At 46.3% G+C, this 26,806-nt stretch overlaps 1 protein-coding gene across 4 annotated transcripts in view; it reads left to right on the forward strand.

The window, feature by feature from the left end:
- Nucleotides 1-26,806, forward strand: part of CEP164 (centrosomal protein 164) — a 43,674-nt gene that overhangs the window by 397 nt on the left and 16,471 nt on the right. The window contains exons 2-19 of one of the 4 annotated variants that reach the window (XR_007380950.1): nucleotides 458-551; nucleotides 915-1,026; nucleotides 1,406-1,616; nucleotides 2,506-3,843; nucleotides 6,085-6,243; nucleotides 7,337-7,414; nucleotides 9,565-9,672; nucleotides 12,058-12,489; nucleotides 13,947-14,030; nucleotides 15,621-15,704; nucleotides 18,998-19,083; nucleotides 20,652-20,801; nucleotides 22,872-23,090; nucleotides 24,317-24,448; nucleotides 24,795-25,011; nucleotides 25,650-25,727; nucleotides 25,987-26,118; nucleotides 26,395-26,517. Coding sequence is in view for 1 of the 4 variants with exons in the window: in XM_048968527.1 (XP_048824484.1) it covers nucleotides 470-551; nucleotides 915-1,026; nucleotides 1,406-1,616; nucleotides 2,506-3,843; nucleotides 6,085-6,243; nucleotides 7,337-7,414; nucleotides 9,565-9,672; nucleotides 12,055-12,489; nucleotides 13,947-14,030; nucleotides 15,621-15,704; nucleotides 18,998-19,083; nucleotides 20,652-20,801; nucleotides 22,872-23,090; nucleotides 24,317-24,448; nucleotides 24,795-25,011; nucleotides 25,650-25,727; nucleotides 25,987-26,118; nucleotides 26,395-26,517 (3,828 nt within the window). In the remaining 3 variants the exon portion in view is untranslated. Of the gene's footprint in view, nucleotides 1-457; nucleotides 552-914; nucleotides 1,027-1,405; nucleotides 1,617-2,505; nucleotides 3,844-6,084; nucleotides 6,244-7,336; nucleotides 7,415-9,564; nucleotides 9,673-12,054; nucleotides 12,490-13,946; nucleotides 14,031-15,620; nucleotides 15,705-18,997; nucleotides 19,084-20,651; nucleotides 20,802-22,871; nucleotides 23,091-24,316; nucleotides 24,449-24,794; nucleotides 25,012-25,649; nucleotides 25,728-25,986; nucleotides 26,119-26,394; nucleotides 26,518-26,806 lie in introns of all 4 variants that reach the window. The other 3 variants (XM_048968527.1, XR_007380951.1, XR_007380952.1) reach the window with 3 other exon arrangements.

A 26,806-nucleotide genomic window follows, 5' to 3' on the forward strand; every position in this document is an offset into this window, starting at 1 on the left:
ATTTCAACCTTCCCTTATCTGTCTAAAAAGTGCCCAAAGCCAGGGCTCGTTTCTTCTGTAGGTGCTGGAAAGCCTGGGGGACTCAAACCTTTCTGTCAGCATCAGCCTCAGGTCTCTGATCAGTGTTGCAGTGGGGGAGTGCTGTGAGCAGGGCAGAGCTGTGCCTGCCTTGTCTGCCTTGTCTGTAGGGTGCCGTGAGCTGATGGTGTTGTGACCAACTGTGTATCTTCTTCCCCCTTGGCACTGAGGTGAGGGCTTTCAGTTTCTGGCTGCCTTACTGCTTTGTTCTCAGTCTGCATCCATGCTTGGTGACCCCCAGTGCACCTTGTTTTCCTCCACAGTTCCAGTGCTGAGTTTCCTGTGAGGCTCTGCCATGCACTGTGTGATGGGAAGTTTTGTTTCTGTCTGGCTGCAGTTGCACCATGTGATTTTTGTGTTGTTTTCTTCCTGCTGCCAGGTGCAGGGAGCTATGGAAGGAGGTGTCATGCGCATTGGTGACCAGATCATACTGGAAGAAGATTATGATGAGACATATGTTCCCAGTGAGCAAGGTAATAGATGCTCATCCTCCTAGGAGCTGCAATAAGCAATTCAAGCTTGCTATGTTATTTCAAGGAGCGTTAAGTAAATGGGAACTGGGGAGAGCATGATTCAGGAGAGTGGATAAAAGGAGATGTCGTGTAGAGTTGAAAAGCCAGCTTTTTGATTGCAAGGGTATTTGCCATCTTGCAGTCTCAAGCTCTCTGCTTCACCAGCCAGGGAAGACATGTTGATACGTTCGCTGACACACAGACCTGTTTGGGTGGTTTTGAGTGGTGGGATTTCCATTGTGTCCATTGCTTTAGCTGTGGAAGCTGGCTTTGTGTACTGCTTGGTGTAGACCATCTCTACAGATTCCTGTTTTGTTTCCCTAGAAATCCTGGATTTTGCAAGAGACATCGGCATTGACCCAAAGGAGGAGCCTGAGCTGATGTGGCTGGCCAGGGAAGGAATTGTGGCCCCATTACCACCCCAGTGGAAGCCCTGGTGAGAGAGCCCTCTCAGAAGCTGGTTTACAAGATTGCTGGTCTCTGCTGGCCTTCTCTGCTTGTGTTTATGATTGTCAGAGCAGGGTATCAGCTGGCAAGGGGAAAAAATATACGCAGGTACTTCTGGGTTCTTTTTGGGGCAGTTGAGGAAGAGGGAAAAAGGTTTCACAAGTTGAATGAAGATGTGACCATTCTCAAGAAGGGCTTTTTCACCACACTGAAGCCTCTGGGTTCTTGGAGGCCTTGTATTGCTGTTCACTGAATGTGAGGTGATCGTGTGGTGCATATTTTTAGAGCCTTTGAAAGCCCTTGAATGAGACCATGTCTGTGCAGAGCTAAAGTTGCTGTTGTGTTCTCACACTGTTTTTGCCACACAGCCAGGATGTCACTGGTGAGATTTACTATTTCAACTTCAACAACGGCCAGTCCACGTGGGACCACCCCTGTGATGACTATTACAGAGCGCTGGTCGCTCAGGAACGGAGGAAGCTGCTGGCATGTGGCAGCTTGAAAAAGAAAGAAAAGAAGAAGAAAGACAAAAAAGATAAGAAAGACAAGAAGGATAAGCAGTCATCGAAGCAGCACGCTGTAAGTAGGCTCTGCTGCATGCAGTGATTCTGGGGAGGAGCAAGAAGGCTGGCTGAGGATGAGTGGCTGTGGATTAGGGGGTAATGTACTGTTGCTGCTTTGGGATGGAAAGAGCAATCACTTGACTGGGGATCCCGTCAGGCTATGAGTCTATGAGTCAATGATGCTATTGGTGAAAAGCACCTGGGCCAAGGTGGCTGGTTCTGTGGATACTGGCCATTCTGAAGGAAAAGTAAAAAAAGTAACCACGTTAAGCTCTGGACCTGAGTTTGTTGCTTTATGACATACTTTCATTAGGGCAGAGAACATTTATTTATTTTGCATTTTGTGGAGAGAGGGAGGGAAACTGGACAACACTTCGTGTGCTGAGGGATTTTCTGGATTTTCTTTTGGAGAAGACAATAGAGGGTGTCTGTGCTTGTTGCTGTAGTATCCACACACGGGATGCAGGTAGGCTGGTCACTATGCTTTTTGTAGCTGGAAGCATAGCCAAATGCCCTTTAGAATTCTAAGTGATGGAATTCATTCCTGCCTTCCTTCCATTAGCCTGTAAAGAGCTAAATATCAGTGGGGAAAGAGAGTTTTGTGTTGCCACTAAAAGCATAGGCATCTTTAACCTCAAGCCTTTAATATGATTATCTTTCTTTTATACACATACAGATCACTTCAAGTGCTCTAAAAATTTGCACACCAATTTATATACGTGACACATTTATTAGATATAAATCTGTACTTTAAGCAAGATAAGTTTGTATGTATATATACATATATATAGTTGTGATATGTTTCAGTTATGTGCTAATATTTATCTAGTTAGGAAATGCAGTGAGGGATTCTTCTTTCAACATCCTTTTGTCATGTACCCTGTGCTGTTCTGTCCCCTGGGCAGGAGAATCCTGAGCCAGAACCAGATAGCCAGATTAGCAATGAAGGCAGAGGGAGTCCGTCACACATAAATGATTCATGGAGACAATTTGCAGGCATGGGGCCAAACAAACTGCATCCCACACTTGTATCGGCATTCAACAGGCCACGCCAAACCTTAACTGATGTGAAAACTGTAGGAAGTGGCCCACCTTTCAGCAGCTTTGATGTATACATCCAGCAGGGCCAAGATGTACCTTTGGAAGTACGAGAAAATGTTCTTTTCAACTCTGTTGGGGCTATGAAGAGAAATACAATTTTATTGCAAGCTAGAGAAGGAAGAAGGAGCCATGACATGACTGTCTTTGATTCCAGTCCCATGGGTGACTGGAGTTTGCAGGAGTTGGTTGATGCTTCATATGTTCAAGAGCAGCTAAGGTTTCACAGCAGAGTATCTCAGAGTAGAAGTAAGAGAGAAGTTCAGGATGAGGCTTTGGGTCAAGCTGTCATTCTTTGCACGAATGATGAGAGCATCAGCAGACCTGGGAGGCAGGATTCAAAGCAAATGGAACCAATGGAACTAGGAGCAGATATAAAAGCAGACGATGTCAGTGGTGTACCAGAGAACCCATCTGGAGTTCCTCAAGAGATCATGGGTGTGCAACCCTGCTTGCAAGGAATAGATGCAAAGGGGGGAATTAATGTGTACCATCGTACATCAAAACGTGTTTCTCCATCTGTCAAAGATGGCTGTGGAGAAGATGGAGAAAGAGGTGATTCAATATCAGAATGTGACAGCAGTGACTGGGACAGTTCTCGTAGTGTTGATACACCCCAGATACTGGGAGTGAGCCATCAGTTCTCCTCTCCACACCGTGAGTCTGGAAGCCCAAAGGACCTGCACTTTTTCATTGAGGGGCCTATGCTGCCTTGTGCCTTCCTGACATCACCCATGTCTCAGATACGCAGTCCTGCCCAAAAATCAGAGAGGGAACGTAGCTCCAAGAGTATGAAATTGTTCCACGTGCTGCAGGAACATGAAGAAAGTGCCAGCTTAGAACCTGAATGCGTTAGGTTTGTGGTGGATTCCTGTGAGCAACTCACTGTCCAGGATTCTGATGGTGCTGCTGAAGGACAGAAAGAAATGAAGAAAGGAAATGGAAGGGCAGATCAGGATCTCAGAGTGTGGGAGGATGGAGGCACAAAAGACTCGTGTGCTCCTCCTGAGTGTCTCTATCAGATGGCTGACTGCCAAGGAAGCAACAGTCCCTGTCAGCACACAGAAGTGAGGGTGACCCAGACCAGAAAAACTGCTGAGAATTACAGCAAAATAGAGGTTGGTGAAGGAACAGGTGAAAATAAGGTAGGACTTTGTCCTTTGTGATGGCACTTCTGTTACGAATCTTGAGAATTGAGATTGAAACCACACATTGTAGCTAACCTTCGGGAGCAAAGGGAGAAGGCATCCTGTTAGAAGTTATATAAGGAAGTGTGACAAACTGCAAAATTTCCTCTCACATTAGTCTTACGTTAGGGAGGTGTCTTCTAAAAGAAATAAAGGGGTGATTGGCAGGGAATGCCAAAGGATTGCAGCATTCCATACAAAATAGTCCTTAATTTTGGCTCTAAGATCCTTCGTAATAAGCACAGGAGAAGTCAGTCTTTCCCCTCTAAAACCCACAGTCTGAATTGAGGGTGAAATAAGCTTTTTTGAGGCTAAGAAGGTCCAGGGTGAGTGTGTTGGTTAAGACATTATAGAAACTGTAAGGCAAAGCCACGTACAAGTCTAGTATGTAGACAAATGGACTTTCTTCCCTCTTAAATGAGAAAAATAGAAAAACATTTGAATGAATTCTCTTTCCTTAAATAGTAGCATTGCTTCCATTGGTTCCAGGTCGTTGTTTTTCAGGCAGTATGACTTAACACACTCTGGTCCTTGGATCAGTGTGGCAGTGCTCTTAGGACACCAAGAAGGTTTACAGGTGTGATGGGACCCTCTGTCAATGTAACTTTCTTCTTCCTCTTTGAATACCAAACACCCCAAAAAAGCTGCTAGAAAAGCATTGCTCTGTGAACCTGGCACTCAGCTTGCAGCAGTGGGAGAAAGTGGAGAAGTGGGAAGTAGAAAGGGTAGGTGCTGCTCTCTGTCACTGTCTATCAGTGCTATGGAATATGTCCTGCAGCCTTCAACTCATAGAGCCCCCCTTTCCCTGGGAGGAACATTTCAGGTTGTCTTTGTCCTTAAGTAATTGCCTCAATTTAATAAGAACTGAGCAAATCTCTTGTTCTGAAAACAAAGCAAAACTTGCCCTGGAACTAAAAAGTCACTGTGTGTAGTGGCAATGAGCTGCTTTGCTGTAGTACTGCAGGTGCCCAGCTGTGCCTCCACCAAATTGCTAGCTCAGATTTCTAATTAACAGCGTGTGGTAGTGCTCAGCTGATAATAACTATACCTATAAATATCAGGTGAACTGCAGATTATCCAAGAAGTTTTAATTAGCCCACTGGAAGTGAGTTTATCTTTGCTGAAGGACAACTAGTGTCTAGTGCTCCACATGCATAGTTAATGGCCATCTGCAGAAAATAATTAGGTAAGCCCAGAATACATTATTTGTACTGTTAGCATTGATGTGGCACTGAGTTGGTGGAAGAAGGATCAGTATGCATTCATCTCCTTCTCCCTGTCCCTCAGTGTGCAAGTGAATTAACTCTGTTTTCAGTCTGTAATTTTGTATAAACACTGAGTACCAGGGCTGTGATTTATGAATAAGCATGTGCTCTGCTGAAGCAACAGCACTTGGCTGTACTGGCATGCTGTAGAGAAAACCCTAGAGTACACTTGCTTCTAATTTAACTGGTGCAGTGTATCAAAGGTGAGACTTCTTGGGCAGTGAATTCCACAAAGTAAAATTGAACAGTCACGTTTCTCAGTGGAAATAACTTGAGATGTCAAGCTTGCATTGTTCAGAGGTGAGGATGTTGGGTGGTTCCCAGGGCTCTTGATGTGCTTTGAAGGGTAAAGATATATTCAGGAGCTTCTTACTGATGTGCTGCAGCAGAACTTCTTTCCACTTTCAGTACTGCTGAAAAAGTACAGTGGTGTAAGGAAAGGAAGCAGCCTGGATTTGCGTCTAGAGATGCTAATTGCAGCTTGTGGAAAGTAAGAGACTTTCTTGGCTGCTGGATTCTCCTTCACTTGTTTCAGAGGAGCAGAGCGAGGAGGGAAGCTACCCAATGTGCATAGGGTGGTGTGCTGGTAAGAGCCTTCCTCAGAGGGTGCTGTGCTCAGTGCATGTGGGTGCGTGAGTTAGCCTGACTGTTGGTAAGCTCTTGCTCCCATCTTGGAGTAATGGTCATTTGTTTTCTGGATCACCTTGCTGCTCTAAACTCGATCACTGTAGCCAGATGGGTCTTCAGGAGTTGAAACGGATGGGTAAATCAATCTGCTGTTTCCTACACACGCCATTTGCTGGTAATTGGTGTTAGCTCACAAGAACAATTTCTTGATGGTAGGTTCAATGCTAGCCAACGGTGTTTGCATTGAGGAATGCCTTCTGAAGCAAGTATGAGCTGTGAACTCATGTTCTTCTCTCCCATCCTCTAGCCTTCAGGCACCCTGCCAGCACCTGTGCAGGTGCCCCTGGGGAACCTTGCTCCTCTGCGTGGCCCTGTGGCTTCTCCAGCTGGCGTCCTGCATGCCTCACTGCACTCAGACATGGGGAGCTCTGTGGATGCTGGTGTTGCAGACAGAGAAGAAGCTCAGGTAAGATTGTTTTCTCTGGGAGCATGCCCAGAAAAGCAGTCTATGCAAGAGGTCACAGGTTTGGTGTTACTTACAAAGACAGTGTTTGTGACCTGTCCTCTGTTTTAAAATGCTTTGCACTGAAACGCTTCTACTGTTCCACTATGTTTCTTGTCTTTTGCTGTTTCCACGGGGTTCAGTGATAAATTTTATTTCTTTAGCAGCTTGAAAGACAGAATATTTTCAATAGTTGAAAAACTGTTGATTTGAAGTGAACTTTGATTTCTACCCAAATGGAGCATGATATACTTTACAGGTAGTGTAAGCTAACAAATAACATTCCTTTAATAAAAGTGATACAAGCAAAACATCTGGCACAGTCTTGACTGAATCTGTGCTCTGAGGCAGAGATAGATTTTTGCAGGTGTGCTTCTTTTGGATGGGAGCCTCTTTTTTTGTGAAACTTCACAAGAAATGTCATCTCCTAGCTGGATATGGCTCTATAAGGGTGGCAGCATCATCCTGAGCAAGTTCTCAGAATTCAAAAACTTCCTTTCTATTGCCTGTTTCGGTGGGTTCGTACCTCCCCTGGTACTTTGCCTCTCCTCTGATTTCCCTTCCTTTTTAACTTCACAATCTGTAAGCCCACTAGTGAGACCAAGGGACTGATTTGTGAAGAGTTCTTTAAGCACAATGGCTGTAGATGAAGGGAGAAGTGAAGAGGAAGTGAGAATGAGGTAGCTGGCATGTATTGGCTCCTCATATGTGTCAGTAACCACAGTGCTTGAAGCCTCAAGGAGTGGAAAATGGTGATGCTACTCCAGTAATGGCTGATAGACTGTGGTGATTCAGTTTGACTTCAGGCTTCAATTTGCACTGCACTTCCTATGTGTATCTCTCAGTTGCCAGAAAGTGTCTACTCCTGTTTTGTACTCTGTAAATCCACATCTGCCTCCTGTATTTCCAGAATGTAGGCTTATTGCTGTGGTACATTTCTCTGGCTCTGCTCCCTTATTTCCATGAATTACAGACCCTCAAGTTCCTTCTGCACAGCCTATGGCATTGCAGAGATCAGAACTCAATTTTGGCCGTTTCCTTTTTTGAATACATCTAGAGTCTCCATAGGACAACTGGACTCTTCAAAAACCTGCACATGGATGTCAGTGCCCTGGGATGCAGCTTTGAATCTGAGGTAAGAAAGGCACGATCAAACAAGTAACGTAGAACTACCCAAATAGAAGAGGAGCAATGGCACTGCACTGCCTGCATGTGGGCTGCAGGAGGGAGAGCCCAGGAGCTGTACCCTAGGAGCTGTTTGTAATTCATGAGCAATAACAACCTACAGCAGGGCTGGGAGGGCAGCATTTATGAGAAGCCAGATACCCACATCACTGCCCCTCTACAGAGAGTATCAGAAGGTAGATTTGTCCTTGAAGGAGAGTGCTTTCCAATCTGATAGATGGCATTTGATTTGACAGCACCTGAGCGTGAGGTGGAGCTTGAATTCCTGATGAGTGAATAAAGAGAAACTTAAAGCAACATAGGTGTGATGGGCAAGGCAGAAGTCATTTCTGTCAAGAAATGACAGAAAGAAGAGAAGAGAGTCTCAGATCTGAGTGGTGCCATTGCTGATGCTGTGGGAGGAAGGGTTGATGAGGAAGAGGCATGGTTTGTTTCCTCATTTTTTTTCTGTCAGTGCAGAAGGAAGGCTTATTCTCAGCAGAAATTGCAGCGTTGTCGTTTGGAGAGTGGAGGGGGAATTTGTTCTGGACACACCATCCTCACACTGTTGTTCATTTCCATAAGAATCTCTTAGGAACTTCATGGTGGACTGGATACGGCAGCTTTTTCTGTGTGTGGCAACATAAAACTCATTTTGTATCTTGCACTGCTGATGAATTATGTTGCTCAGACTCTCAGCATCAGCAATGAGTTCAGTACACGCGTTGCCTTGTGCAGACATTTTGCTTTCCCTGCGGGTGTGCATTCTTTGCCAGCACTTTCTTAGCAGTGATCAGGCTTAAGATGACAAAGGGACAATGTGAAGTGCGTTGCAAGCAGCTCTAGTGATTCAGTCTGTCTGTGCTGACGTTAATCCTTTCTTAGCACTTTGAAAATTCTGTTCCAGCAATTGAAAGGCAAATTAATTTCTGTTAAAACGTTTTTACTATTTCCCTCATCCTTTTCACAGTGTACAGAAAATTAAGCTGTAAACTCATTTGGAGAACTCATTCATAGAGCTGGACAGGAACTGCAAATGTTTGTAATAAAGTGGATGCAAAAAAACCACCCAAAAATACAGAACAAAAAGGCTTCGACCCTCTCATCTCCAAACAAGAAGCCTGTCAGAGCCCAATTCGTCACTGAAATGTTAATGTGTCCAGGAGCAAAGGGTTGTCTTGGCATTTCAGTGACATGGCAAGGCTTCAGGAATCTATTATAAAATGGCAATTGCTGCCCAACAGCCAGGCTGTGTCTCAATAGCTAGTAACTCAGCTTGGTGATATCTCAGCCCTGATAAAATATTAGTGCCCCATGGAAAATATAATTCACTCGTAACTCCATGAGAGGGCAGTAGAAAAACGTTCCTATGAGTGAGCTCTTATCCTGCATCCCATCTCTCCAGCTTTGTTCCAAAATGGAGAGAAGGAAAGGATTCATAAATCAAGCTCTGTGGGAGGTGAATCTAGGAAGTGATGGGGTGAAAACAGCTGGTTTCATGAAATCTGTGGATCAGGGCTGAATATTCATGTTTAAAGAAAAGAAATGTAAGAGTGTGGTGATGTGCTGAGGTTCAAGGATCCTCCTGAAAGGAACGAGAAGAGGAAAAGACCTGGAGGCACCTCTGGGTGCCTGGATTGAGGGTCCCATGACAGCAGGAGTAATCCACAGGCTGCTGTGCTTGCAGTTTGGGAAGCCTTATTGCTTTGCCTTCTGTACAGGTCAATCTCTGGGTAAACAATTGGAGTCAAGGGGGACCTTTATCTGATGGGGGATTAACATGCAAAGCTCTCTTAGCAGATGGAGATGTGTGAAAGGGAGCTCTCTCTGTAAATAAACATTATGCAATACAGTGTACGTGTTCTTGCAGAGATGTATACACAGGCAGCAGTGTTGCTAATTCCAAGGATATTAAGACATCCATAAAATATCAGTGCCTCGATGGCTGGTTGAAGGGGAGGGATGAGAGATGTGTCACAGCCTTGCTCCTTCACGTCCTGAGGAAGCACAGTGCAGAGCTGCTGTGCTCATTCTTACTCAGGCCCTCACAGGCAGAGGACCCCAACAGCTCAGAAGGGTGCTGTGTGAGTATTGGCTAGCAGATGTTACCCCACTCACTAGGATAACAGCAAAGCACAGGAGAACTATGGCGGTCACCTGGCTGATGTCACTGAAGCTCATCTCCAGGACCAGAGGAGTCCCATGGAGGAAGCTGGCAGTCTGAGAGAGGTGATGAGTGGCTCTGACATTGCAGCCCTGCTTGCATGATGTTGCAGAGCTTTGCTTGCTGCTTCCAGTGTTGTGGTGTGGATCTGATTGTTGCTTAGCTTGTTTCTTTTGCTGCTTAAAGTATTATGTGTATGGAAAGAGGTGTAAACTTAAGAGCAAATGCTTTCTAGATGCTGCCAGACCTACCCCACTCTGTTCTTCTCTGCCTGGGACCAACCTGAAATCAGGAAGCAAAAGGGGAGCATGTTCAGCCTGCAGAGGAATTCTCTATGCAGTTTGAGGTGGCTTGTTTTCTTCCCTCTCTTTTAAAGATAGGATTGTGAAGGGTTTTGTTGTAATCTCTCATGTTCAAGCTGTTAAAATCCAAAGTGGCATAGTCATCCTGTTTTGGGAGATGAATAAGATGCAGTTTTGTTGGCTGCTGTCTGCACTGATTTTTCATCCCTGGTTTGGATGCTTTTCCAAAAACCTGATCCCACTGGTATCAGTGTGGGTTGCTGGGTTGTTTTTTTTTGCTGTTTATTTTCCTCCAGTTATGCTGATCAGTAGGAAGTCTGGAGATAATGTGTTTGATAGGCAGAAATTCCATGTTGGTGTCACACAGCTGCAGGTGAAATGTGTTACAGCTTGTGAGAAGATCAGCTAAAGCCAATTATAATCTGGATGGCTCTTCTTAGCCACAAAATCTGTAGCAAATTCATGGTCTCTTTTTTACACAAGGAAAACCTTCCTTCTCTTCCACCTGTGTGTCTGAGTGTCACAGTTCCCTATTCTGGAGAGCTACACTTGTCATCATTAAGGTGTAGCGTTAACAAAAATCTTCTGTATCCTTAAAATAGGATTCTACCAGGTAAAGAAATTATTCTGGGATGTTCCAGTAGCTGAGGTAAATTTTACTGGAGAGAGGTCTTTGTGTGTGCAGTGTATCAGTGGATACATCTGTATGTTGTTGTATGTGCTCCCCAAAGGGAAAGATCTGTTTATGGTTTACAAGCCTAAGAATCCGGGTTGGTCTCATCTGGCACATCTTTTCTTGGACATTATCAGATGTCCTGGGGAAAGGCTCTCATGAAAACTGCAAACCAAATCTGGCCAAACAGAAGCACATCTAGGGGACTCGTCCCAGGTGCTCTTATCCCCAGATAAAAGGAAGCATCATGAAGATGGGTCCCCTGGAAGATCACTAAAGGAATGGCGCCACCACATACATTTTTCTGGGTTCTGGCACAGAGATGTTAGCCAGGCCTTTGAAGAGCCTCCTGTGGCTGGCTAGTGATTCAGTGGTGTTTGTGAACCTCTGCTAACCAGGCACTGAACTGGAAACAGGCCATAAGCTTTCATTTATTACTTGGCAGATTGCAGGTGAGGCTCTGAACTGTAGTTTTTTTGGAAAGTACCCAGTGATTTGATTTCTCTGTCCTCCCCTCTGCTCTGATTGATGACTCTCTCAGCCCTGAGAAGGTCTCTCAGACAAATGATGTGCCCAAGACAGCCTTCCAGTTTGCCGCAGCTCCGTGTTCAGAACTGACAGCATTCCAGTTGCACTTTGATAAAAATACATCGTTAAAATATGCAGTCTGTATGGTACATGCTGTACTCAGGATGCAGCTAATGTTTGACAAGATACCACAGCATTAATAAACAGCGAGAAAGTAGGAAGTGCAAGCAGTTTTGTTTGCATACCGGCGAGGGAACCTTTTCCTGCTTCCTCCTGGCTATCATGCTATTTGTTGTGAGTTTTGTGGGCCTCCCCACCTCTGGGAGATGCAGCTGAACCTTTGGGTGACTGAGTTCTTGCTTGGGATTGTTCTTCCCAAGGCCAGTGGGAGAAACACATTTCTTTGTCTAATATCTTAGTTGAGATCTGAACCAAACTGGGACTAGAGTGGCTGCTTAAATCAGTGCCTGCACTCGGCTCGTCCCACTGGGAAGCATGGAGGCTGCATCCTGCCTGCCCTTCTCTAGTTATTTTGTGCTAAATTTCTTGCAAACTTCCACTTGTGAGACAGACTCAATATAAAAGCCTTCTGCAGAGCTCCTGGGGTCTGATGGTCCCTACAGCAGCCACTGCTCACTCTTAGCTACTCGTGATTACAAAAGCAGTGGGGTAATCTCAGCCTCAGGAAATGAATGAGTTCATCTTAGTGTTCTTTTCATTTGAAAGAGCCTGTATGAAAATAAAACCAAGCTGGTCTTGCTGAAGTCACCCAAAGCTTTGTGATTTTTTATTTTTTTACTTTTTGCTTGCTGTAGAGGAGCCCAGCGTTGTTTTCTGGTGTTGTTGGTGTTTCTGGTTGATGCTGGTGTTGTTTTCACCCAGTATCCTCCCAGAGAGAGAGTAAAGAATGTTATAGCTGTAACTGTGTTTGACTTGCTGCCTAGAAGGAGTCTTTAAAATCAAGACATGCTGAAGAAGAGTCTTCCTTGGATTCTGGTGACACGTGCCCTCCAACTCCAGTTAAAGCCCTTTCTGGAGATGCTCACTGTAGGCTGTCTGACCAGAACAAAGAGGAATCTGATGAGAAACTCGCTGGGAATGAAGGACTGGGTGAGAAAGCTGCTGAGGTGCAAGGTGACGTCTCTGCAGCTGATGAGCTGCCACAGTCTCTGGAGGAAGGGAGAGCAGCAGGGACAGACGTGCCCAGCAGTCCTGGGCAACCTCGAGCTGCATCTCCAGATGCTGAAGCTGCTGAAGCAGATCAGCTGGCAAGCCTGGCTGTCACCGTTGACACCGTGTCTGTTGATGAAAATATAGTAAATGAAATGAGGGAGGAAGCAGCTGATGTGAAAGCTGACAGCAGGCTGGATGCTGGCAAAGTAAGCGACCTGCCTGCTTGGGTTTGGTTTGGTGTGGAATCTGCTGTGGCTGTTCCCATTGCTTTGCAAGGCCCTGATTCAGGAAAGCATTTGGAGCACTTGCTCATTTTCTGTTTAGTCAGCATAAGTGCTTTCCTAATCAGCAGTGTGTTCCTATGGGGAGGTGGGGGTGGCAATAAGTGCTCTGAATTCCCAGATTGGTTTCTTCAGTACTGAGCTAGGAAATATTCTTCTCTGCATACACAAAGTGCTGTCCAAAGCAACTGACAGGCAAAAACCCTGGACTGTGACGCATGTTTCAAGTCTTAGAGGAGAAATAAGTCTCAGCTTTCAGTGCTGCCATCTGTACTAAGCAAGCAGGTTTTATAATGAAGTTCACACCAAGCTCAGCTGTCTGTACTGCTTTGTTTCTCTCCTTCTGTTGTTTCTCTCAGCTTATGTAGAGATGGGGCTAAAGTGTAAAGTGAGCTGCCAGCTGTGATGTTTACAGCTCTGCAGGAGGATGCTGAGAGGGAGGCGTGAGGTCAGGGGAAGGGCCATACCTAGGGGCTGGCTCCCGAGCTGCAGCTCGTGCCCAGTACCTCTGTAGTGCTGCCTAGGAGGAGAATTGGCAGCACTGAGCTGCACCGAGGCACTCGATTGTGCAGGCTCTGGCAGGAGATGAACTGCTCTGCATCATGAGGTGCAGGTGGGTTAACAGCCTGGACCTGCAGCCACGATGTCAGATGCATACCTTTCAGTTCTGTTACCAGTCTTCCAGAAGCGTTAAAGTGAGACCTGAAAAATGATGCCTCTCCAGTCTATTCTCTTCCTCATAATTTTGGTGATTTCTCTGGTGTGTAATGTCTAAGAAATGATAAACCATATGACTGATTCTGGAAAGTGTGTGCTTTCCTGAAGAGCTTAAAACGGAAATCTTTGCTTTTATAAATGCTCTCTTTACATGTTTGGTTTGCTGAAGTCAGCTGGACTGCATGGGTGTTAAACAGTTCTGTATTGTTTCACTGTGACTGGGAACGTAGGAATCTGCACTGCAAGTAGGGACAGCAAGGTGCTGGGTTTTTGAAGTGGTGGAAAAAGCTCTGTTCTGTGTGGCTTCATGATTTACTTGGTGGCCCAACGGCTTCTCAGAGCTGTGATGATCCTTGCAGAAGGAATGAGGCAGTAAGCTAGTGCCCTTGTCAGGGATATTTGAAGAGCACTTCTTTGCCTTCCCCAGTCCCATCTCCTGTGTGCATCCTCCTTTCCCAGCCCTTTCTCTGTGGCATTCTGTGATTGTCTTGTGGGTTACACCCTTAGTGTCTCCTAACATGTTCGTTCACCTCAGACACTTGCTGTTTTTCTTCCTCATGGTATACAGAGACCAGATCTGTCTTCCAGTTATCATTTGTTGTCTTTTTAGTTGGAAATGCCTAAACGAAGCTGCAGGGCTAACACATGTACGTATCTCCTTTCAGCCTTCCAAAGTATCTGAGAGCAGTGAATGCATGGAGGACTTGCAGGCTTCTAACCACCTCGACCAGGAGCTGATCCAGCATGTGGTGAGTCGCCAGGAGCTCCTTATCCCTTGGCTATGGGCTTTGCATCCCTCTGGGAACACACAGCCAGCGTAAGGCTATAGCCATCTCTTGTATCCCTAACTCATGCAGTGACCTTACTGTCTGGCACAGATCACCTGTGTCACCCTCTGCTTAGCTCCCTTTGGTATTCAGGAAGACTCTTGGAATACTGAAGCACACTTGTGCTTAGCAAATTCCTGAGCCAGCACAGGCTGTATGGGATGAAGTGGCTTGACCAAGGACTATCTGTTTGGAGAGCAGTGCTTCAAGAGCCAGCTCTTACTCTGAAAGCCCTCTAGCTCCAGAGATGTGCTTTCGAGTTTGAAGCCAGACCCAAGTCAGGCACTCAGTAGGATTTCCAGGTCTGCCTGTGTGGTCCTGTCGTGTGTATTGCCCATGGTAGGAGGCTTGTGGTAATTCTGCAGTCAGGTATGGTGAGAGACTTGTACTGAGCAGGAATTGCAGAAAAGTGCAGGTTCATTCTGAGGGTGAGGTAATAGCTCTGGCAAAGTAGGTCACTCAGCTGAGACTCCACTTGGATAATTGCAAAGTGGAAAATAATAAGCGATATAAAATCATGCTTTAAGGGATGAAATAGCTTTTTCTAAGGGAAATGTGCATGGCTGAGAGTCCTGGCTCCTGAAAGTTCCAAGGGGAGAACATGCAGGAGGATAGCCCTGAGGTGAGGGGTGAAGTGCCCATCAGCATCTCTTCATCTCTGCAGGAAACTGCTGCTGCCATCTGCCAGTGGGAGCGGAGGCAGCATGGCCAGAAAATGGCTGCGAATATCATTATCTATCAGTGTTAGTATGAGCCTGTGTTGGCAAGTGGCTGCTGCATCAAACAATACCTTTTCTAGAGCTTGCTTGTGGGCATGCGTGTGTGCTCTCTCGCACGCTGTGTGTGCAGCCAAGTGTGTGAACCCACAGCCTCTGCCAGTAGGGAGAATTCGGAGCGAGTAGCCCATGGGCAACTTGCAGGAGCTGACTTCAGGAAAAAATATCTCAGAAGATCTGCACCAATACTGGGAATAGAGCAGTAGAGGGTTGGGGCTATAGATGCACTCTATCACCTGTGTCTGCTGTGATCTGTGGCATGGAAGAACGCATGAGGTGGTGTGGCAAGGCTCACTGCCCTGAGGCAGTTCATGATGCCCTTATGTGGAATTGCAGCTCGCTGGCATTGCAGGGAGTTTCCTTTGGGACCATCAGGGAAGAGAGCCGCAGTGCAGTGCAGTGCCAGGGCCCCACCTGTGATGGCTCACACTGGTAGCTCAGTAACCTGTTACCTGTGTGTGTCCCTACGGGTTGGGAAACAAAACCCAACTTGCTGCTGCCAGGGCCATCTGACTGCGATACAGATATAATCTGTGCTTGGATGGAGGCCTGAATCTCAGTGTAGCCATCTCCCGTGTCCTATAAACCTTTCTAATTGTAGTGGCTCTGGATATTTGAACCAAATTGGTGTCAGTGGGATGATGAGTGAGGATTCCTAAGCGTGTTCAGATTTTTTTTCTAATTTGTCAGGATCTCTCATGGGACAAGTGAACTGATCCTATCCTTTCTTCTTCAGGACTTGGCTTTCCAGAGCCAGTTTTCTGAGCGGGTGTTGGATGTAGATGCTCTGTCTCCTGCTTTAGACAAGTCACTGTGCAAGGTAAGTGCTTTATCTATGATTAGGGACCAATCTTGGAATGGGCAGGTTAAAACACTGCACTGTGGCATACTAATAGCAGGATGAAGCTATTGGCATAAAGATTTTGAGGCAGATGGAGCACTGTGACTTCAGGGAATGGATGAGAGCAGCAGTTCTAGCTCAGTGTTGTGTCTGCAGAGATGCAGGGAGTTGCAGCCACTCCTGTGAGGAGAAACTACACATATCATTCTCTTGGGAAGAGGTGGTTTGTGAGTGATGCATGCGTGCATCAAGCAAGCTCACAAGTGTGTGCCTTCACTGCCTCCAGTTACACGCATAGATAGCTGGCTTTCCTAGGGAGTGCAGGGAAGCAGAGTCTGTTTGGCTTTTTTCCTGTTGTGTGTATTTGTTCTGCTTAAGAGAAAGAAAAGATGAAGAGAACTTGTGTAACAGAGCATAGTAGCAGAAAATGAAGAAATGGAGGTTACCTTCCATGGACAAAGAAACTTAATTTTAGGCATTTGCTTGCCTTGGCTGCTTTCATGTAGGGGAAACAACAGGATCCTTCCAGTCAGTCTGTGGCATATGAAGGAGTGTACATATGCATGAACACATCTGCTTCCTATATCATGCTGGCCCCATATGTGGCTATGTTATGGCAGTTCTGACTGAGGATTGCTGTGCCTCTTGAGATTTTTATCCTTGTCTTCTCAGCGTGTTGCCAAGTCGTCCTTCTCAGCCCTGCACTCCTATTGAGCTCTCCCAGCTCTCCCTCTCCTGCACCATCTCAGCTCATCAGCGCGTTGGCTGGAGGAGCATGCTGCACAGCGAGGCAGAGGGTCAGGCTCCAGCTGGGGTTTACTCAGCCTTGCTCTGATTGTAAGTGAGTTGATCAGCTGCATTGGAGGAGACCTTGAGTGGCAAACTCACCACCTGTCCAGCAGAGAGGAGCAATCCAGTTTGTTAGGTTGTCTGGAGAATACACCTGTCCTCTTGTGCCTAATAATGAGCATAATCAGATGTGAAGAGAAAACAAAACATATGCCTGCTGTGTTCTCCCCCTTTCCCTCTTGCTACAGCACAGTCATCGTGCATACAAATGTCTTGTTGGAGCAGACACATTTTGAGTTTTTTACAGCCTTGTCTTGAGGAGGGAGAGGTGGATTTGAAATGGTGCCCCCCGCAGAACTGCAGCTGCTCTTTTGTTCAAAAGACAGAGGCTATTTCAAAATGAGACTCCGGAACGTTGGAATGTGATTATTTCCATGTAATGGACTTGCCTTGCTTTGAATATACTGGCAAAATATCCTTTTTTTTTTTTTGAATAAAAAAGACCTCTTCAATGGTGCTACATATGCACGACATTGGAGGCTTTTGGTTAGCGTGTGTTGGCAGGAGCTGTGTTAGATTGCAGTGGCAGTGTGGGCTGCTCTCTGCTAGACTTGACTTCTCTGCTGGCAATGGGAAGGTTGCTCCTTTCACCCTTCACTTAGCAGGCATTTAAAGTGCTGGCATCCTGCTTTGCTGGCATTGTTACCAAGCTGAGGTTGATGGTGGTGAGGAGCTGGAAGCAGGCATGGCATTGGAGCTGTCACGTGCTGGAGACCATAGAAATCCTCCTCTCAAGGCCTCTTGGGGACTATGCTGTACGAAGAGGAGACAGCCTATTATCTGTCATCCTGGCTTTGTATTGTGAGCATGAGGTCTTTCCTGGGGGACTCAGCCTGGTGTCGAGCAGGACAGAAGACCAAGCTGCCAGCAGTACTCAGTGCTTCGCAGGGTCTGCTGGGGGTCCTGGAACAACAAGAGGGTTAAGGCTCTGGGAACTTCACAGGCAGGGCTTAAAATCCAACCCTGGGCACAAGCTCTATTTGCCTTTCCAGATATGTCTGCATATTCCTACAGGGATTTCTGGGGAGATACGTTAGGCAGGAATGCAGAGGAGGTCCCAGACATGGGCTCAGCAGTGTAACCTGTAACTCACCATCTTTATTCCCCAGAAGACCTCGTTCTTCGTTTTTCTGGCTTCTTTCCTCGCACAGGCAGCAGTGACAGAGCCTGTTTTGAGCCGGGTGATGTTTTCTGGGCTCCTCAGTTCTCAGGAATTGAAGTCATTATTTAGGCTGGAGAGGTGGGGAGCTGCTGGGAGAGTTCTGACCAGGCTGATGTGATGGAAGGTGACAGCACTTGCAGGGAATCCTTCCGCTGTTTGCTCTGCTGAACATTTGCATAAATTACTGCTGTTTTAATTGTGTTATTTTAGCCCTGCTCCCTATTACATTCCTGCATGGCAAGGTCTGAGCTCACCTGCTATGTGTGGTCCCTGGAATTTCTGGATGGGCTCTGGGGCATCCAGAAACCTCATCAGGCAGGATGGGCTGTTGGTTCTTTCTCATGTAGGACTGAGGGTTTGAAGAGGGGGCCTGTTTCCCCTTCCTTGGGTGAATTACACAAGTGTGTGTGTGTGTGTGTGTGTGTGTGTGTGTGTGTGTGTGTGTGTGTGTGTCTCCTTGCTGGAGGGACAGAGGTGCCTGGTAGATGGCAGGTGGGAATAGGAACAGCTAACCATGTTACACTGAAATATTTGTTATTTTAAGTATTTCCTACTTCATAAATAAGCTACCTGAAGACACTCTGAGCCTGCTATTGAGGGACCAGTTTAGTCAGCAGCATCCAGACTGATCTGTTCTGGATGGAGTGGTCAGAAGTCTCTGGGTAGGTGTGACTATATTGTATGGTGCCCGTTGTGGTCTGTTTGGGAACCAGGATTCAAGGCAGAACTATTGTAATTCTGGTCACAATCGGTGCATCTGTTTTCTTTATGGCCACAGTACATTATTTCATGTTTGTATATGTGACATTCCTGCTTTAAAAGATTTGTCCTGCATTATTCAGACAGTTTATGGTTACTTGGATATGTAAGATGACCTCTGGGGGGGAATAAACAACCAAAGCTGATGTTGAGAGTGCTGTGTGCTGGCAGAGAGTTCATCTTCTGTACTGAAAAAAACAACCCTGAGACCAATTATAGTAACACAACCTGGAGAGCTGAGCTCCCTGATGTCTCTGTGCTGGTGGAGCCATTCCTCCATGTTTTCCCATGGTATCTCAGGACCTTGGTTACATGCAAGAGAGGAAATTAATGCGTTCAGCTGGGCATTCTGGAATGCCCTGTGGATGCACTTTAGTCCCTGGGCTTGGTGCTGGTATGTTACACCACAGTGCTCCTGCTTTTTGGTGGAGCCACTGTAAGGTCTGGGAGGCTTTGATGGCAAAGGAGCCAGCGAACTCCACATATTTGCTTTTACCTGCAGGCACAGGAGCTGGGAGAAGAGGAAAAAGACCAAAGCAAAGCCAGTATAGATGAAGAGCAAAGCAAAAGAACAAAAGCTGCTGTGAGGTATGGTACAAACAGAACTAGAAAGGAGGCAGAGACAGCTCTAGCTCCAAGTGACTTTCCTGTCTCGTCTGTCCCTGCTGTGCTCAGGTCACTGTAACCTGTGCAGGAGTTCCCTGCAGAGCACTCTGAGTTCCTGCAGTGTCTCACACAGTCTCTTCCATTCAATCTATCTTTTCTCCCACCACCCCTTTAGTATCACCTCAGCAGATTTTAGCATTGTTTCAGCTTCTGGCTGGGAAGACAGCAAAACTGCCTGCCTTGCCCTCCTCATGACTACTCTGAGATGTGGAGCTGACTTTTCCATTTCCCTTACAGCTACATGGCTTTTATCTAAGGCTGTGAAAGTCACTCTCTTGCACTCTCTTGATGGTCTGTTTTCTCATTATGTTGTGCCTTGTGGTATTTAACACAGGTGAATTGGGCCCTAGCCATTGCCTGATAACAAACGTTGCAGGTTTTGGGGCCAGTCAGTGCTGGTTTGGCAGGAGAGTTTAGCTCCAAAGTGAACAGTTCAGTTCCACTTCCTTCCTTAGAGGAGTCTTAGAGCCACTTGGCTTCTGTTTGGCCAAGCACAAATGCTAAGCTATTTTGTTATCCTGCATTGTGGACATCTCTATAACGCAACAGCTGTAACCCCAGGAGCAACACAGGTTTCCCCAACCTTTAGTTGCTATGAGGGCTAGACTGTCTAGGGGAGGTATTTTCCTCTGTTTGTGGAAACTTGTTTAAAGCAACTGTAATGTTGTGCTGAGCAGAGGGCTCTGTGGTCTCTAGAGCATCCTGCTCTGCCTTTGAGAGTTGCAACAAGTGGCGTTTATAGATGAATTGTGTCAAAACTCTTAGCCTCCACACAGAGCTGCACAGCATTCTGGGGCACAGGGAATGAAGAAGCTGTTGCTTATGCCAGGAAAACCTGCGAACGGAAGAAGCTGCAGTCCATCTTAATGGCTGGCTGTGTGCAATTGGGATTCACAGCTTTGTGCTTGGAGGAGCTGTTCACCTGAAGGTCCCTAAAAATGTGTTCTGCCCAAGGAATTCTCTTTATCACTTAGTACCTGCTTCCCAGCTATGAATCCTCCCCACTCACTCTGCCTGTACAGCTACGTTGTGCTTGCTTAATCTCTCTTCTCTGTGCTTCCAAGATGAAGTAGAACCACAGATGTAAACATGCCTGCCAATGTATTTCCATCTCTAATTTAGACTACAATATGAGCGTTACTAATAGGGCTGATTTATCTTGGGGAAATTCTGTAAGGACTTGCAAAGAGAGGGAGGTAATCCGGCAAAGATATTCGACATTTTGAGGTTGACAGACAAATTACACCCTCAGCTGCCTGTTAGTCTGGCAGTGCTCGAGGTGGTGTGAATGGTTTGGAGCTTTGTCGGGGCTTTGGCAGCCCCATATTGGACAAATGAAGCCCCTTGGCAGGCATGAGCTCGTGCTGCAGACTGCCCATCTTGAGTCAGCTGCTCATCCCGTCTTCCCTCTGTCTTTGTCTGCTTGGAGCAGTCACTAGAATCTGATCTATGCTAATCTGATATTCTGTTACCTTTTTTGTGCTGCGAAGTGAGAGGGATCAAAGTGGTGGTGAAGCATCAGAACAGAAGTGTGTTGCTTTAGAAAATGCCAATCAAGAGGAGGCTGTGGCCCTGCAGCTGGATGAGGAATTGCTGGATAGCCTAATCGATCTGGAAGAACTTGCAGCCCTGCAAAAAGCGTAAGGGCTTCATTTAAGTCCCTAGTGTTGTATGCATAACAGTTTTTGTTCTTTCTTTTCTGTTCTCCCCATTATTTGAAGTTACTGTGTGAGGCTGGCACGCTAGGAGATGCAGTTTGGTGGGCACAGCAGAGCTTGAGAGCATCTCAGCATGCAAATCCAAGCAGCTGTTCTCCTGGCAAGAGTGCCAAGGTAACAGTCTGTCCTGCGGAGGGTGAGAACAGCAGCTCAGCCCTTGGGGTCTGTGGCACAGGACTCTGTGGTATGGAAAAAGATCTGTTTACTTTGTACTTGGAAAAGCCTCCTTACCAGCATCACTAATGAGGCTAAGCATTTACACACCTAATATAAACAGTTTTCCACAGCAGTTTGCTTGCTGAGCAGTACTGAGATTGGAAGGAGGGAGGGGAAAAAAAATCCTTTCACTTTTAGAGTCCCTGGGAATGCTGTTTGGTTTGGGATAACGAGGTCAGAGCAGAAGATGGGAGAACTGAGTTTCTCTGCAAAAGCCAGTGGTCTGTCACAGTGGTAAATTGGTGGAGTTTGCTGATAGGTACCTGCAGTTTCACTGCAATGGAAGTTCCCAGTAGAGGAACATGCTGACTTTGCTTTCTGTGTCAAATGACAGATCAGCAGAAGTAATTGGAAAAAATAGGCAATGCATCTATCAAGGCAAAGTGGTGGAGTAGCAATCTTTGGTTTGAAGACAAGTATCTCCTTTTTTTATCATTTGAAATTGTGTAAATGTGCATGTGTTGGTTGGATAGTTATTTAAACAAAGATTTGAGCAAAAAAGAACAGTTTTAGGTGGAAGTACTCAAAGTGCTTCGCAGAGCAGCCTGATAAATGGCACCTCCTGGAGGCATCTGTGCAGTTGGCCCGGAGCATGCAGTGTTACAGGGGAGCAGTAGTGAAACAGGATTTTTCCAGGACCCGGCTACCCTTTCCTCTCTCTCTGTTCTTTTGCTAATGGCTGCACGAGTAACCTTTTCTCTCTGACTCAAGGTTATATTACTAGAGCTGCTATTTCCCTGATTCCAGGCAAGACAGAGATCTCTGCCTTATGCTAGCAGTCTCGGGGCATGATGAGAAGACCTTGCTGCTTCAGCTTTCACTAGCACAGAATAAGAATTTTGTCCTTAGACTAATCTTCATTTCTCCCTCTTCCCTTTCAGCCTCTTTCAGACCTTATAATTTTGCTACTCTGTGTCTGGAAAAAAAAAAAAATACTTAATTAGAAACAGATTGGTTTTGAATTTTTGGAGAGCTTAGGGCTTTCTGTTGCCTAGGGCTGGCAAACTCCCAGCACACTTTCGATTGCAATTGCAGAAAAATACCTGGTCCATTAGAAATACATTGCCAATCCCTGGGTTAGAAGCTGGTGCTGATTGCATCTGCTTTTATGGTCCTAGGCAGGATTTCACAGCTGCTAGATCCTTTGTGAGGTGAGGCTGTGTTTCCCTCACGAGGTGAGCTGTAGCAGGTCCAAATAAGAGCCGTTCAGGACCTAAGTTCTGTTAGGACTATGTTTAATTTATCAGTCAGAGTTTAGAAGTCAATGAGAGTTCCAATCAGTGGTGCCTGGGAACATCCCCAGGCTGGCTTGAAGCTTGGAGGATCAGCTGTGTGTTCCTCAATAGCCTTGTAAAAATGCTCGCCTGTGTCTGCAGCACAGGAAAGTTCAGGATGTAAGGCTGGTGAGTTTGGCTGGCAAGCAAGGGAATGGATTTGTTTTCCAGGCATGTTGTAGGGAACAGTGACAGCATGAGTTCTGTACCAAGCTTGTCTTCTACCTGCGTGCCCTCCACCTGCCTCCACTGCTGTTCCTCACCTCCTGTGAGCAAAACAGCAAGTGCTCCACAGCAGCAAATGAAAAAAAAGAAGACAAGTGGCTGCAATCCAGTGGAGATTCTGCATTTACTTTCCCTTCATGGAGAGGAAAGCTTGTGGAGTAGGAGGCTTTGAGATTTTTGGTTTGGAGGTGATACTGTGTGTGGGAACGCTGCTCGTTCCCTTTGTGTTACTCAGTTCTCTCACCCTTTTGCCAAAGGAGCTTTTTCCTTTTGATAGGCAACCTGAGAAAGAAACAAAACAAGAGCAGTCCTTGACCCAGTCTAGTGAAGAATCCCTGGAGGGAGTAGCCAAGGAGCTGGAGAAGGAGGTCGAACAAGACAAAACGCACTTACTGCAAGCAAAGGAGGAGAAAATCCAGCAATTCCAAGAGGAAATGAGGCTACGGGAGGAGGAAGAAACTCAGAAGCTTTATGAGCAAAAAGAAAAATCCCTCAGGTACTCTTTTGTTTTTCCTGTTTCTCCTCCTGAGTCTTTCCCAGGTGTGATTCATTGCTGGTGGCAGCAAGTTTGTGCTGTGTTATAGGCCACCGAGAAACAGGAGCTGCTTTGTGGAGCTGTGGGTGAAGGAGGCAAGAATAGAGCTCTTGAGGTGAAAAGGAGCATGGGGCTCCATCCTGACAGTGGCAGTAAGGATCTGCACATCCTGAAATGGGCAGTGGTCTGCTCTCAGTGCTGCCAATGCTCAGAGCAGAGTACATTCTGCCTGAGGAAAGCTTTCTCCCTCGTTAACAGGCAAGAGAGCATCTTCCTTGTGTCCTGTCAGAAGAGCTATGATTCGAAACACATGCAACTTTCATAGAGCTGTGAACTTGTCTCTTATTGTTAACCTGGGAGAAGTTTCTAGTTCACTGCTTGGAGCTTTACCACCTGGCAGACTTTCAAATCTTGGTCTAAGTGGTAGTAATAGGGCTGGAAATTGGGGCATTAGAGAAGATGAGGTTACCCCAGAGGAACTATTTGAAGCTCTGGTACTGCATGTATTACAGGAGGACTTCCAAACAAGACTTTAAGGAATAGGGCATGGATTTCTATGTGCAGAACCCAGCCAATGCAAGAAAATCTAATGGCAACCCAGGGAGCAGAACAGCAATAGGAATGGTGTCCTCTGTTCTGGGGGACTTTTCTCTCAAGACTTGTATTATAAACATCAGGGCCACCCCAGATAAGCTCTTAGCAGCACACAGGCAGCCAGGAAAGGTTGCCTTGACATGAAGCACTGTGGGGATGCTGCCTTAGGTGCAAAAGAGGACACCTGAAGGGAGAAATGTCTAAGCAGTGGGAAAAAGAGTGTTGTGCAAAAGCATGAAGCTTTATACTAATGCATCCAGCTACCTTAGCTGGGAATCTGCCTCCATTTCATAGAGTTGAGTTTTACATACCTGGGAAAAAAGTGCCACCTATGATGACAGTATAGCGAGCCTTTAAAATACACCACAGGATCTTGATGCTTAAGGGCTGTGTCTCCTGTACCAGCAGCCAGACTGTGAAGGTATGGAAGGGAATTAACTGTCTGGAACCTTGGGAATGCATCTCTCAGGCAGGTGCAGTGAGTGGGAGCTGATCTGCGTGCCTTGGGGAGGTGGTTTGAAGACATTAGAGCTTCCTGAACCTTTTATTTTTTTCCCCTCTTTTTTTCTTCCTCCTGGCTGCTCATCTCGCAGGACACTGAAAGAGGATTTGGCAAAGGTTTGTGAGGAGGAAGAATTACGTGTGAGAAAGGAGGAAACTGAAAGACTGTCAAAGCTGCGAGCCACCATCACCTCTGAGACTGAGGCAGAGAAGGAGAAGATAAGGTGAAAAGTTTTTTCCACAACAAGCAGGAAGCTGCCATCCTTAGGGACATAAATTGTGGGTTTGAGAGAGAAGCATCTTGCATGCCATCAGCATCCACTTGGGGTTCTTTGGCCAGCCTGAGCTTCCTGTAGCTGCTGCCTTGCCCTGTTAGAAAGCTAGGAATCATGAGGACCCAACTATGATGCTGTTTGCTGTTTATTTCCAAGGTGTTCAAAGTGTACATTGGTTCTCAACTTCTTCTGGGGTTTTCACGTCTGATCTTCTGAGCTCTGGTTCCTCAATGGAGCCCAATGTTAAAGTAGCAAATTCTGACTGGCTCCTCTACTCTTGTTGTAACCCTACCAGGGCAGAGCAAGAGCTGGCACTGCAAAAACTAAGAGAAGGGTGGGAGTCTGTGCAGGAAATGGAGAAGGAGAACTTGGAGAGGAAGAAGCAGCTTGCTTTGGAGAAAATGAAGCTGGAAATGGAGGAAGCTCAACAGAAAGAAACAATCAGGCTAGAAAAAGAGAAGGAACAATTCCTAAGGGAGCTTAAGGAGAGATTAGAAATGGAAAAGAAAAAGGTGAGACTCTTTTATTACCAACTAGAGCCAGACCCTTGCTGTTTATGCTGACCTGACTTGCACTGCAATGCTGAAGTTAAATAAGATTAAGTAACACCTGCATGTGCTTTGATAATGACTCCGTTAAAACACAAGGGAAAGATGTTTGGCATGCTGGTAGAGCTGTGATTGGGCTGGGGATGCTCCCCTTGTTTTGTTACAGGGGGGATTAAATAGTGTTGTTTCAGTGGCCACATTGCATCTGAAGGAAAAAAAATATTGTTCTTCTTGGCCAAGTGAAAGCAAACTACCTTATCAGGCTAGAAAACCTCTTGGGTGTTGCTTTAGCATTCTGGAAAGCTTGAGGTTCTTCAATAGAGGCAGCTGATAGTCCTTCCATGGGATGGCATGTCTGAGATCCACTGGGATCTTCTGGAAGGGAAAACGTCCAGAGAGTGTACTGTGCGTTGCTGTGCGTTGCTGTGCGTTGCTGTGCGTTGCTGTGCGTTGCTGTGCGTTGCTGTGCATTGCTTGTTTTGAAAGGGATTCACTGCACTTTTGCTGCTTGTGGATAGAAGTTAATTGCAGCTGCACCTTGTGTGGTGTTGTCCCTGTAAATGAAGGATTGCCAGCAGACTGTTTGGCTTGTCTTCCTTTAGGCTGCAGAGGAGCTAGAGAAACAGTTTGCAGCTGAACTCCAGCAGCTGAAATCTGCAGCAGAAGAGAAGCATCGAAAGGTAAAAGATGGTGTCCCCAGAATGGAAATTGCTTTTTCGTCCCACTCCATTTCCAGGTGTGGGCAGGGTGGGTGGCATTAATTTTTTTCTACTTCCTAAACATGGTTCTGGTCTGGCTCAGTATTTGGGCATGTTCCAAGTTAGGGGGTGGTGGGACTGTACACGTTGATCTTTGCCATGCTTCTTGATCTCTGTAGGAGGACACTAGAGAGATCTTGTCAGAAGGGTGACAAGTCTCTGTGGGTGGTTTTCATGGCAGGTCACTTCCAGCCTGCAAACCCAGATAGCGGAGGCACAGAGGAGTGAGGAGGCTTGGTTGCGTGAAGATTTGCAGAGAGCAGAGGAGAAAGTGCAGCAGAAATCATACCAAGTAGCAGAATATGAACGTGAGGCAAGTATTCGTCTTGGATGCTGAGAGTTCTTTGTTCTCCACTGATGTTTGGTGAGGTCTGAGATGCAGAGTTCCCTGCCCAGGGGTGACAGTGGTGCGCACTGGGGAAGGGACACTCCTGCAGCATCTCCTTTCACAAAGTGCTTTTTTGCTACTATCTAGGCTGTGGCCTGATCCCACATGCAAGGTTCTCAGTCCTTCTGTTCGTGTGGGAAGCTGCTCTCTTGGGGAGCCAGTGCAGTGATTCAGTGAAGCCTCTTTGTGTCATCATTGCAGCTCAGTGAGCTTATGAGTGAGAAACGCCACGAAGTGGAAAAAGATCATGAGAGGAAAATGGAGAGGATGAAGGAGGAGCACCAGGAGGTCCTAGCAAGGATTCGGGATCAGTATGAAGAGGAGGTACTTCTGGGGAAGTGCAGTGGACTGGGAGATCACTGTTGGTCAGCTGGACTGTACCTGGGCTGGCACTGCTGCTTGCCAGCTCTGCTTATCTCAGCCACTCCTAGAACTGGGGCATCTCATTCATTTTAGTGCTTTTGCTGCTGTGTAAAGCAAACTGAGGCTCAGGTTATGAGGTTAACCTGTCGAAGCATTCTGTGCAAGCAACTTCCACGTGCATTTGTGGACTTCTGTATTTAGAGAAGCTTTTTGATGGTTTTGTAGTTGCCTGTTCTGGAAAGCTTCCTGT

The sequence above is a fragment of the Lagopus muta genome, chromosome 22, assembly GCF_023343835.1.
Source record: "Lagopus muta isolate bLagMut1 chromosome 22, bLagMut1 primary, whole genome shotgun sequence".
In the NCBI taxonomy this organism is placed as follows: Eukaryota; Metazoa; Chordata; class Aves; order Galliformes; family Phasianidae; genus Lagopus; species Lagopus muta.